Source organism: Vombatus ursinus, unplaced genomic scaffold, assembly GCF_900497805.2.
Source record: "Vombatus ursinus unplaced genomic scaffold, bare-nosed wombat genome assembly UNPS02014789.1, whole genome shotgun sequence".
In the NCBI taxonomy this organism is placed as follows: domain Eukaryota; kingdom Metazoa; phylum Chordata; class Mammalia; order Diprotodontia; family Vombatidae; genus Vombatus; species Vombatus ursinus.
Window position 1 is genome coordinate 5,866,628 of NW_020954567.1, and position 13,196 is coordinate 5,879,823.

At 38.4% G+C, this 13,196-nt stretch overlaps 1 protein-coding gene across 1 annotated transcript in view; it reads left to right on the forward strand.

Annotated features, from left to right (window-relative positions):
- Nucleotides 1-4,071, forward strand: part of MAEL (maelstrom spermatogenic transposon silencer) — a 34,802-nt gene extending 30,731 nt beyond the window's left edge. Inside the window, exons 10-12 of the mRNA XM_027868312.1 lie at nucleotides 632-764; nucleotides 1,793-1,862; nucleotides 3,363-4,071. Coding sequence (XP_027724113.1) covers nucleotides 632-764; nucleotides 1,793-1,862; nucleotides 3,363-3,550 — 391 coding nt within the window. The 3' untranslated portion in view covers nucleotides 3,551-4,071. The remainder of the gene's footprint in view (nucleotides 1-631; nucleotides 765-1,792; nucleotides 1,863-3,362) is intronic.
- The last annotated feature ends 9,125 nt before the right edge of the window (nucleotides 4,072-13,196 follow it).

Genomic DNA, 13,196 nt, shown 5'->3' on the forward strand with positions numbered 1-13,196 from the left:
GTGGCAGCTAAGTGCTCTCTAAACTCATTTATTTTGGGTTTCAATTCCCCATTGACCATTTTTGAGCTAGCCTTTACAGTTAGAAGATTTTCCTTGTTGAAGGTGGGAGGGGGAGAGGGTTCTGCCTCTGTCATGTTTTTTTTACTATCCTCTCTATCCTGAGTAATGATCCTGTTCCTTCTTGAGCTTTGTATCTGCAAAGCTTCAGCTGGTTCTGAGCTATAGTGTTCTTACAATACATTCTTTTTTGTATTTAGCCTGTTACCTCTCCTCCTATCTTCTCTACAGTGTATTTTAAAAGTCTGAGTTGATGAGTTCTCAGTACCTCCATGTGTTCTCTTTAGACCCTCTTTTTCTGCATCATCAGAATCCTTTTTATTTTTGTTGTCACAATGTGATGCTTTTGTATTCCACCCATCTTGGGGTGATTTTCCTCTTGTGATTTTAGGCCACTGAATACCCCTTTTCTTTTTTCTGAATTTCTTGAAGTCTCTTCTCACATAAATCTAGGGTCTTTGTGCCCAGTTTTCTTCTATTTATCTCTCAAATATTTTTAAAGACAGATAATTTTGAGAGAGAATTGTTAAAAATGGTGATTTTCTAATATTGAACTTTTTTTTTTCTTTTAAAGATATTGCATCAGTAATTCCCTAGGTACTCTTTTTGGAATTCCTCTCACAGAAGCTCATGTACCACTGCAGGATTATGAAGCCAGTAACAGTGTAAATCCCAAAATGGTGGTGCTGGATGCAGGGCGATTCCAGGTAAGTGTGTTGTGGAGCTAAAAGAGAAGAATCAAGACACCTCTGAAAATCGGCTAACTTTCTAGAGCTGACTTATCTACTCTGAGGTTCTGGCTGGAATCTGCCAATTAAACTTGACTAGCTCTCTCCCTTCTCTTCAGTGTTTTTCTAGATCTAGGCACAGAGCTTAACTTTTTAGAATCCATATGTCTTTTTTTTGGTAAACTCTTCTCCCCCTTCACTCCTTGTAAGCTAGTTTGTTTTTTTTTTTTTGGGAGGGGGGTTTGACTTTTTTTTTTGCTTTTTGGTGAGGAGGGGTTAAGTAACTTGCCCAGGGTCTCACACTAGTAAGTGTTAAGTGTCTGAGGCCAGATTTGAACTCTAGTCCTCCTGACTCCAAGGCCAGAACTCTATCTACTACGACACCTAGCTGCCCCTAAGCTAGTTTTTGAAATCAAAATATGCTTTCGATTAAGTTTTCCTTTTCCAGAAAGGGCTAGAGGTATAGGCAGTCTACAAATGATTAGGATTCAATGGGCATTTTATTTTGTCTAAATGTGGATCTTCACAATGTTCTGGAAAGTCACCTAAAATAATGCCACACTGATCAAACGAGAGCCTTGGGGATGAGCTCTAGAAGAAAGAATCCAACTTGGTCAGTTTTCCTTCCTTGCTTACAACCCATTTCATGCTACTAACAGGTACTTGGGACTGTTGCAGAGTATTAGCCTAAGTTGAGGGGTTCTCTGCTAGGATAGAATCTGAATTGAATTTCAAGTCAATAAATGGAAGTAACTTGAAATCTAAAATGTTTGGCATTTACATTTAGCACAACCCAGATTTGCTAATGAGTTGTTTGTAGGTAAAAGTTATATACTCAGAAAAGGATCTGGGATGTGGAGGAATTTTGGAGATTTTATCTAGTACACAGTGATGTTATCATGAGCAGACAGAATACCATTCAGCAATTAATAAAATAATTCATCCTGGTTGCTTATCTCCTCCACTCACCAAGAACAAATCAGTAAACCTGTTCTTCTGTCTTACAGAAACTAAGAGTTGATAGTCCTCCTTTTTCAAACTCTTCTCATCAGGAACAAAGATCCAATATGTCCACCTGTAAGTAGTCTACATTTTGGAGGGGAGCCTGGAAGGGGTGTGGGTGATGAGGTTACGTGTTTGCCTCTGGCTTGGTTAGATCTCAGTAACAAGAAGTCTATCTAAATTGGCCAGTCCCAGGATATATAACATGTTCTATACTTTGGAAAGGGATTTAATAAACTGGAAAACTATGTTAATGGTAATTTTCTCCCTTTTCATAAATATCTAATTTTGTGTTTTCTATAGAACACTAGGCAGTTTGGACATAAGATCTCTATATCCAGACCTATTCTCTGCTGAGCTTCAGTCCTACATCACAGATTGACTGTGGGACATTTCCAACTGCATGTCCCATAGGCATCTCAAATGCAGTATGGCTTAAACAAAACTCATCTTGCTCTCCCTTTTCCCCACAAAACTCTATCCCTGGTCCCAACATCCTTATTTCTGTTGAGGCCACCACTGTCCTCCCAGGCTTGTATAGGTACACAGCTTGAACCATCCTCAACTCTCCACTGTTCCTCTCCCTACAAATCCAGTTAATTGACAAGTATTATTGGCCACATCCCATATCTGCCGTCTTATCTCCCCTTACGTGGCCACCATCCAGTTCATTGCCTTATTACCTCTCATCTGGATAAATGTGATGCCTCTTACTTGGTCTCCCTGCCTTGGGTCTCTCCTGTCACCAAACCATTCTCCCTACTGTTGTCAGAGTAATATTGCTAAAGCCCAGGGCTGACCATCTACTCCTCCTCAGTCCAGGGGCTCCTCATTACATCGAGTACAGGAATGTACTGTACCTTGTTAGATATTCAAAGCTCTTCATGATTGGGCTCCAACCTACCTTTCTAGAATTATTATATTTTCCTGCCTTTATAAATCCTGTAATCCAGCCAAACTGGACTCTGTCCGGTCTTCCTGCTCCTTTGCATTACCTCCCCTTCATGGAATTAACTCTCCTTGCCTGTCTCTTAGAATCTTTAGCTTTCTCCAGAACTCAGCTCAGACTACCTTCTCCTTGAAGCCTTTCCTGATCCACTTTTATTACTAGGAATAGTAAATGCTCGGTGGTATCACTTTTACAGGTGACTGACCAATCAGTTCATTGAGAGCCCTTAATTGCTTTGGCAGCCGCAATTCTGATATAATGATACATTATATTTCAGAAACTATCTAAAATCTTTTACCCACTAGAACCTAGAGACATCGAGGCATTACACAACAACTATTGAACTTCAGACAACACTAAAAAACCTGGCAAAGTAAGATTCTTGACCACCTTTGTATCCCAAGATTGGAATTACAATTTTAACTTCAGAAGACCATGAAACTCAGACTTGGGAATCGCCTTCTCTTCTGTTGTCCTTCATTTTGTGGCCGGCTCCAGAGGCCCCTCAGTTCACCCTCACCTCATTGTTATGGGGGAGTAGAGGGCGGCTAATCAGATGAGAAATAGTTTTTTATTAAAAGAATAGAGATGTTTAATTTCTTCTCCTTATGTTTTCATCATCTTAGGTGACTATCCGTCTGGGGTGAAAACAACTGGCAAGACAAGCAATGTTCGGGGAAGAGGCATCACCCGTCTGCTGGAGAGCATATCCAATTCCTCTGGCAACTTCCAGAAACTTCGAAATTGTGAGACTCCACTCTCTCCTTATATGCCCCAGAAGGATGAGTGCAAATCTTTCTCCTCCTTATCCTAAAAATGGGACCTTTTTCAGTTTCTGCAAGAAGCAGCAGGCCCTAAGCCCCTTCCATAATCAGCACACTTGAGCAAACAAATCTTCACGTTGATTTTTCCTGCCACTGGAGAAACTTTAATTTGGAAAAGAAATCCTGTTCATAAATTAAAACTTGTTTGTAGTTTGGGAAGGAATTGGCAGCTTTGTTTTATTATTATTATTATTACTAGAGCATTTTATTTTGTGAATGTATGGTGGGAATAGTATTAAAGTTTGAAGTGGCCTATAAAAAAACAAACACAAGCCAGGTCTGTTGTTTTAAGAAGAAAGCAGTTGGGTTTGGGGGCGACTTTAAAAACATGCTTTTGCCTGTACCATTAGAATAAATAGATAGCTGTCTGTTATCGTGGAAGCGAAAACAGTATTTATGTTCCGCATTTCCCCTTTACAACATGTGAAGCCTTCCCTCTCAGTAGGTTCTTGGGCATCCCCTTCTCCTCATCCCCTCATCCAGGACAAGCCCCTAGCAAGAAAAATGCGGCGCTCTGAACACAGCATTCAAGTCTTTAAGATGCGAACTTTGGCAATGCAGAGAGAGTTTATTATTAGAATGGAACATTTTGTTCATAGACAAACTAAGATTTTTATGCCTTTTGAAGTCTTTTTCTGAAAATAGCGTCCTTTTTGCATATATTCACACCTTGTTTTTCTGGAGCCCATGGCCCAGCAGTGGGGGTCTCTGTACCTCAGCGTGTGGTGCTGGCAGTGAGCACAGTTAATGCAGACGAGAGCCAGGGATGAGCCTTGGATTTCCATAGTGTTAACTCCAGTCAGGTCTCATACTGCATGGTGTAGGCTGTAGGCCAAGTACTCCGTAATTCGAATTCACTCCTGAGTATCAAAATCTCATGAAAACGGAGGTAATTATCTTCCTCCCATTTTTATAGTTGGTGCCTTGGGAGAAGGGTCACAGATGGTGCTTCTTGCGGCTGTTTTCTAATTTATAAACCTGCTGCTCTGCACTCCTTAGGTTATAGTAGGCTGGGAAGTCCAATGATCTGGATATCCATTGTTCCTTATTTCTCCCTGCTTTAAAAGGGACAGCAGTAAAGTGTGATGGGTGAGTGAATGAAAAAATATTCATTAAATGCTGATTGTATGCAAAGTGCTGTGTTAATAAGTGAAGTGATAGAGACACAAATAGAAAAAAAAAAATAGGCCTTGCTTTTAAGAAGCTTGCATCCCAATAGAGGAAAAGAACTCCCACAGAAAGTTTAGAGACAGCAAGTCAGATGGAGAGGTCCAATGGTCCTTAGAGCACCGCAGCAAAATGGGTGATCGTTCATCTGTAGTGTTGTTTCCATTGATAAAACGGTATCCATTTCTGATGCGTAACCACGTAAGCCATTTAACATGTGGAGCTCAGGGAAAGCGTTTTCTCTTTCAACCAAGTCGTAGCATTTCCATGTAGTGAAATACAGAGTTTCTGTGGGAAGACACTATTCTTAAAGTATCAAGAAAATGCATTTTTAAGAATGTAGGTTAAATTAAAATTGCAGGTTAAAATATTCTAAAGTCAACTTTATCTAAAAGTTAATGTCAGCATTATTTGAGATGGAGTTCCCAGTACAAACAAGGGTATAGAACAGGGATTCCCACACACCTTACTCTTAATCAACATAGCTCTAGAAATGACTAGAACAAAATTAAGAATACAAATATTGGCAAAGAGAAGACAAAATTATCCTTATTTGCAAGTGACATGATGGCCTACTTAGAAACTGATAGCTCCTGTAAAATAGTAAGATAAAAGAGCCGCAAAAATCACCAGCGTCTCTATGTAGTGCTAACAGTTAGTGCTAAGGAACAAAAGCCTCCAGGTAATGAACGTAAATGTCAGAGATCACGTGCCAAAGCTCATGTGCTTTACTCATTGAGTGCTACCAGCACTCAGAGCTGTTTGGTTCTTCATATACAATTCAGACTTGCTTGGCTCTCCAATTTCTTTGTCAATAAGCAGATAGTAGACCCCCACCTTGACCTTTTTTTACACCTCTCTCCAGCCTCCCTTTCAGTGGTCTGGCGCACTGACACCATCAGAGAGGGGCAAGCCCTTTCCTAGCCTCTAAGGGAATTATATCACACGCAGCACAGTGTAATAATTAATGGTTATAATGAGCCAGATGCATCTGAATAGGTCAAATTATGTTGTTTGGCCCTGCTTAAAAGGGGCAAGGCAGTATGTAATTTCCATCAAAATAAAACTAGTTTTGGTACTTAGAATTATTTTATGTATAGTATTTTATTTCCTTGATAGTTCTGGATAATTAAGTATTGTTTAGGTAACGTATGAAAGACCTTATGCCAAAATGCAAGTGAGCAATGTGGTCTTTCTTATTTTTAAATCAGTCAACATTCTGTGATTAAGGTTGGAATTACATTGTGGTATATAAATAGTTCATTATTTAGAAAAATTTATTAAGCTGGACCATTGTATGGAATAAAAGTAATATTCTAGCTTATACTGTATAGGTATGTGTATGTGTATGTATATGTGTATACACGCACACACAGAGATTTCTGGTTTACCCGTGATTTTATGGTATACGTTGAAGCAACGCAGGAGTGGAACTTGAGACCATTTGGGTTCTAATGTCACTTTCTGTATGACCCTAACTAATGGGAAGCAACTTCCCATTTGGGAAGCTTCCCATTTGGATGCCTCAGGAGACTTCCCCGGATTTATCTCTCCATCACCCAGGTAGGTCAAAATGACTGTGCTAACTGACGTTTGTATGGCACCCATGTGCGTTGGGAAGGGCGTTCTCATACCAGCAGAGGTATAGATCTGTCCCATGTTGGCACTGAATGCGTATGATACTGACAGCTTGCATTTATATTGCACTTTAAGGTTTCACATCTTCTGTCATTTGAGCCTCTTAGACTTGATGAAGTAGCTGCTACTGTTCCTCCCCATTTTACAGACAAGGGAACTGCAGATAATAGGTTAAGTGACTTGTGGCAGTCACAAAGTTAGAGATTTCTGATCACGGGATTCAATCACTTGGCCTCCTGACTACACAACCAGCTCTCTATCAACTGTGTTTCACCTCACTCCCTGTATGATAACTGATATCTGATGGGCATTTCATAAAACAAAGTACATACATTCTCATTTGACCTTTATGAAGTAGGTAATACTTGTATCATTATTCCCATTTTACAGCTGAGGACACTGCTACTTAGATAGGTTACACATCTCATAAGTGGTGAGTCTAAAACAAAATCGGGTTGCCATCTGGCTCCAAATCCAGGAGTTCTTCCACTAGAGCGCAGCTTATATTTGTACGTAGGTGAATCTATTGGGAGGCAATGTGTCCTAGTGGAAAAAGCCCTAAATTTGTAAATGGTTTCAAAGATTGGATCTGCTCACAAGTTGTGACATTGAAGAGATGACATCCCCTCTCGGAGCCTGTTTGGTCATCTGTCAAACAAGGGGGTTGGATTTGTTGACCAAGTCCTTCTTGGCTGGAAGACTTAGGAGCTTTTTTACCTTATAAACATAGGATCTGACTAGTCTTTCTCAGTCTCCTTACTGGCTCATCATCCATGTCATGTCCACTAGCTGGATGTTCCCCAGCTTTCTTTCCTATATCCCCTTATCTTCTTCCTGTATACTTTTTCTCTTGGTAACCTCATTGGCCCACTTGTGTTTTAACTATTGTTGCTGAGCAAATGACTGCTCGATCTGTATAGCCAGTCCCTCCTGGGCTTTAATCTTGCATCACCAATTACCTTTTGAACACTTCATGCTTGGATGATTCAGAAATATATTAAACTCAAAATGTCCAAGACAATTTTTTAAAAATTTACTTCAATGAATGAAAAACAATTTTTCTTTCCATCTTCCCTGTTTAAGAAGAAAAAAGAAAAACAAAATCCTTCTAGCAAATATGCATAAAATAACACTAATTCCTGTGTTGGCAATATCTAAATATATATATTTGAATCTCCACTCTGAGTCCATCACCTCTTTCAGGAGATGTGAGTATTATGTTTAATCATGGGTACTCTGGTATCATGGTTATTTTACTGATCAGAGTTTTTAAATCTTTCAAAGTTTTTCCCCCAATATTGTTATTTTAACCATGTAAATTATTCTCATGGTTTTACTCAATTTGTTGTGTCAGCTCGTACAAGTTTTCCCAGACTTCTCTGAAACTGTCGCCTTGATCATGTTTTATAGCATTATATTCCATTCCATTTATGTCAGCAATTCTAGTCAACAAGCATCAAACTCTTACTTTGTTAAATGTTATGTATGTAGATCTGTGTGTATATACACATATACATACACAACCATACACAAATATATATAGGTGTGTATGTATATATGTGTATGGATGGATGGATGGATGTAGGTATATATATTATGGGTTCTCTTTTTCTTTGATCTCTTTAGGGTATAAACCCAGTAGTGGTATCTCTGGGTCAAAGCGTTGACACAGTTGACTCTGGGAGTTATAGTTCTTAATTGCTTTCCAGAATGACCAGAGTGACTCACCAGTCACCAACAGTGCATTAATTTACCTGTTTCCCACAGCCCCTCTAACTTTCTGCATTTTCTTTTTTTTGTCAACCAGCTGGATATGAGGTGAAATATCACAGTTTCTTTAATTTGCATATCTCTAATTATTAATGGTTCAGAGCATTTTTTTCTTAGGACCATTGACGTTGAATTTCTTTGAAAACTGCTTTTTCATATCCTTAGTTCTTATTCTTATGTATTTGAATCAGTTCCCTATTTATCATGGAGCTGAGACCCTTATCAGAGAAACTTGCTACAAAGATTCCCTTCTCCCACACACATTCCTTTACCTGCTTTCCTTCTAAGTTTAGCTTAGTTTTTTTTTAAGTTATGCAACAAAATTGTCTATTTTATCTTCCGTGAGCCTCTGTCACTTGTTTGGTCATGAACTCTTCCATATCTATAAATCTGAAAGGTAGTTTTTCCCTTTTCCTCTAATTTGTTTATGATATCACAGTTTGTGTCTAAAATTTGGACATTTGGAGAGACATTTGAAACTTATCTTGGTAGGTGGTATGAGATGTTGATTTATACATATATTCTGCCAGGCTGCTTTCCAGTTTTCCCAGCATTTTTTTGTCATTGAGTTCTTATCCTGGTACCCTGAAGTCTTGGGTTTACCAAGCTTTAAGGTTTACTGTGCTTGTGTGTTAAGGTATATGTTATATACCTAATCTGTTCTACTTATTGGCTTGTTTCTTAAATAGGACAAAGTCATTTTTAACAATTACTACTTTGTCTTATACATTTGAGATCTGGTACTACTAGGCCCAGTTCCTTCCCACCTTTTTTTCATTATTTCTCTTGAAATTCTTGACCTTTTGTATCTCTAGATTTATTTTTTTTTATTATTATTTTTTCCCACTCAATAAAGTAATCCTTTGGTAGTTTGTTTGGTATGGCACTGAATAAGTAAATTCAAGTATTTTTTAAAATTTTATTTACTCAGCTCACACACAAGCAATTAATATTTCTCTAATTATTTAGGTTTGTATTTCCATAAAGAGCATTTTGTAGTCATTCATGTAGTTCCTGTGTATGTCTTGGCAAATAGGCTCTTCAGTAATTTATACATTTTGATGCTATTTTCAATGGAATTTTTCTTTCTGTATTTTGCTGGGTTTTGTTGGCAACATATAGAAATGTTAATAATTTATCTATGGATTTATTTTAGGTTTTGCAACTTTGGTGCTGTTGCAATTGATTTTTAGTTGAATTTCTAGAGTTCTGTAAGTAAATCATCATGATATCTGCAAAAAAAGAAGAGAATTTTGTTTTTTTCTTTGCCTGTGCTTATTTCATCAGCTTTTTTTTTGTCTAATCCCTATGACTAATATTTTGAATATTCTATCAGATACCAGTGTGATAATGGACATCTTTGCTTTGCTCCTGAACTTCTTGGAAAGGCCTTTAATTTATCCCCATTACATACAATTCTGGACTTTGGTCTTAAATATACTATTTATCATGTTAAAGTATGATTATTCCTATATTTTCTAGTGTTTTAATAATAGGAATGTCTTATTAGAAGTTTTTCTGCATCTATTGGTAAAATCCTGTGATTTTTACTGTTATTAAAATATAGTCTATTTTGTTGATCTTATATTAAATCAACAACCCCTGTATTCCTAATGTAAATGTGCCAATCAGTGTTAAACAAGGTGCTAAGAGAAAGGAAATAATCACTTCTGGCTGTGGGAATTGAGAAAATTTCATGGAGGACCTGGCATTTGAGCTGTATAGGGGGGTGAGGGGGGTGGATCAGGAGGGCACCACTGACTTGTCTCTGTGGTCAGTCAATGGTACTGTGTATGGGCTTAGATGTAGACCTTCCACGGGGCTGGAACCCAGGACACTTTGAGCTCCCTCCCTGGAATATGTTCCTTTGATTTTAGGAGGAGTGACTTTTTGATTAAGGCACTTTAGAAGAGGGTTTTTTGTTAAGAGACTTGGTCTCAGGCAGGATGAGAGTTTAAATAGAGAATTTACCAGAAGGGTCTTCAGTGTTTATACAATGCTGGATTATGATCAGGTCTATGTAAGGACTAAAGACGAAACACTTTACCTCCACTATGATATATTTGACCTGGTCATAGTGTAATCTTTGTGATATGTTTTTGGGTTCCCTCTGCTGTTTTAAATGTTTGCATCGTTTGTCTTTAGGGATGTTGGTCAATAGTTTTCTTTATCTCATCTTACTCTCTCTGATTTAGGTATTAAGGTCGTATTTGTATCATAGAAGTAATTTGGTAGGACCCCTTATTTTCGTATTTTTTCAAGTCACTTAGGTAATACTGTAATTAAGAGTTCCTTGAATATTTGATGGAATTCATTTGTAAACCCATCTTGTCTCATGGGTTTTTTTTTCCTTTGGAAGTTCAATTATGGCTTTCCAATTTCTTTTTATGAGATTGGGTTATGTAAGTCCTCTGTTTATTGTTTTGTGTTCAGTCTGAGCATTCTATATTTTTGTAACTATTCATCCGTTTAATTTAGGTTGTCAGTTTTATTGGTATTTAATTGGGTAATTAGTTTCTAAATTCACATTTCTTTGATTCTGGTAATTTGGTAATGTTCACCTATTTTACTGTTGTTTTTTTTCCTTAAAAAAACCTAGCTGCTAATTTTACTTATTAATTTAGCAAGTTATTTTTTTCAATTTTGTTTATCGCTTCAGTTAAAAATGTCTACTTTGGACTTTAAACAGAGTTTTAAAATTTGTTGGTTTCCTAGTTTGGATTTTTTTTTCAGTTGCACACCCAATTTGTTGATCTGTTCTTTCTCTTTTGCTGATGAACTCCTGTTTTCCCCTACCTACTCCCTCTTCCAAATTTCCCTATTTCCGTCAAATGCACCACCGTTTTTCTAGTGTCGAAAATCATGACATTGACATTATCAAGGACTTTTTACTCGCCCCTCTCCCTCACCGCACATACTTAATCAGTTTTCAAATCTTGCCATTTTTACTATCTCTTGCATCCAACACCTTACCACTCTCAGGCCCTCATCACCTCTTGCTTAGATTATTGCAATAGCCTGTTGGTGAGGCAGAGAGGTGGTGTAGTAGGTGGCTTGGAGCCAGGAAGACCTGACTTCAAATTTAGCCTCAGACACTTACTAGCTCTGTGACTTTAGGCAAGTCACCTAACCTCTCTGTGCCTCAGTTTCCTCAGCTGTAAAATGGGGTTAACAGCACCTACCTCACAGGATTGTTTTGTGGATCAAATGAGACAGTATTACAAAGTTCTTAGCACAATGCGTGCCTGGCGCACAGTAGGTGCTTTATAAATGCTTGTTCCCTTCCCCCTTCCTTCCCAGGTGGTCTCCCTGGCTCCGGTCTTCCTCACTTCAGCCCATCCTTCACGCTGCTGCCAAAGTACTTTTCTTTCACCCTAATTCTGACCATGTGATTCTCCTAGTCCACGACTGGAAGCGGCTTCCTATGCCACTGACACACAATATGTGAACTCCTCTTTTTAGCTTTTAAAGCCCTGCTCAGCCTGCTGCCATCCTAGAATAACCCACCTTGTTGGACTTGGCTCTGTTTATCCCACTTACTACTCCCTTGCCTCACTGTGCTGTCCCCTGGCCTGTCCTCCGTGTTTGGAATGTCTTCACCTCTGCCTCATAGAATCTTCTTCCATTAAGGTGCAGTGCAAGTGCCGTATTCTTTATGAAATCTTCCTTGATGCCCCTAACCACTAGTGTCCTCCCTCCTAAATTACCTTGTATTTAGCTACTTTTTATATGTCTATACTTACTACATATTTCATATTTGTACTTTTCTGCCCAATTAGACTGTAAGCTCATTCGGAATAGGGATCATTTCACTCTTTCTACTTGTATCCCAGCTCCCAGTATAGTGTCCAGCACATAGTAGGCACTTAATAAATACTTCTTGATTGGTAAAAGTCATACTTTATTCTGTTACCAGGTCATGGGCAGAAGCTTAGATTCCAAGGTTTATATAAAAGCAATGCAAGCTCTCTAGCAAATTTTTCCAAGATGGGAAGGTTTCTCGCCACCAGGTAACAATTATTTTGGGTTTCAACAACTCATGAAGCTAGTTTATGAAGTTGTAAAGGGGTTGTAACTTGTATCAGTGGAGAGAATCCACCAGATGAAATTGCAGATTCCTGAAGTATTGAATCACAGTATATAATTATGGTAAGATTGTGGGTAAATCAGGGAGAGTCAATAAATATTAAAATTTGCCTTCAGAAGAAAGGTGGTAAAGGCGAATTTAAAATACTGATTAAAGTCAGACAACTCAAAATTAGAGTTCCAAATTACTTTTAATCTTCCCTCAAGTCTAGCTTCCATCGTCATGTTGCTAGCATAGCCCCTTGTTCTCTCAATTACAGGCCTATTCATTTTTTTTCTAGGATCTGAGTCAATAAAAATTAATTGAATAAGATGCCACGTCACCACCCATCCCCTACTCAAACTCCAGTGTCCACCATTGCCTCTGGTATAAAATAGAAAATACTCCTTTGGCATGTGAATCCCTTCCTAACTTAACCCCCCTCCTACCTTTCCAGTCTTCTTATATTTTTCTCTCCTACACATACTCTGATCCAGTGACTCTGGCGTCCTGGCTGTTCCAATTACAAGGCACTCCATCTCTCAGCTCGAAGCATTCTGTCTGGCTGTCCCCCAGGCATGGAATGTCCTCTCTCTTCCACTCTGACCACTGACCTCCTTGGTTTCCCTTAAGGGCCAACTAAAATCCCACCTTATAAGGAAACCTTCCTCTTAATTCCAGTGCCTTCACTCTGTTAAATATTCCCTATTTATCCTGTATATATCTTGCTTTGTTTATATATATTTGCATGTTGTCGCCCATTAGATTGTAAGCTCCTTGAAGGCAGGGACTATCTTTTGCCTTTTTTTGTATCCCTAGCATTTAGCACAGTGCCTGGCACGTAGAATGTGTTTTAATAAATGTTTGTTAATTGATTAATGTAAAATGCTGAATAATGGGAAACTGCTTATATTTTACTTGGAAACAAATACTTATGCATTTGTGTTTGGACACTTTTACCTTTCAAGCGCTTTGACTAGTAACAAGCTGTGTGG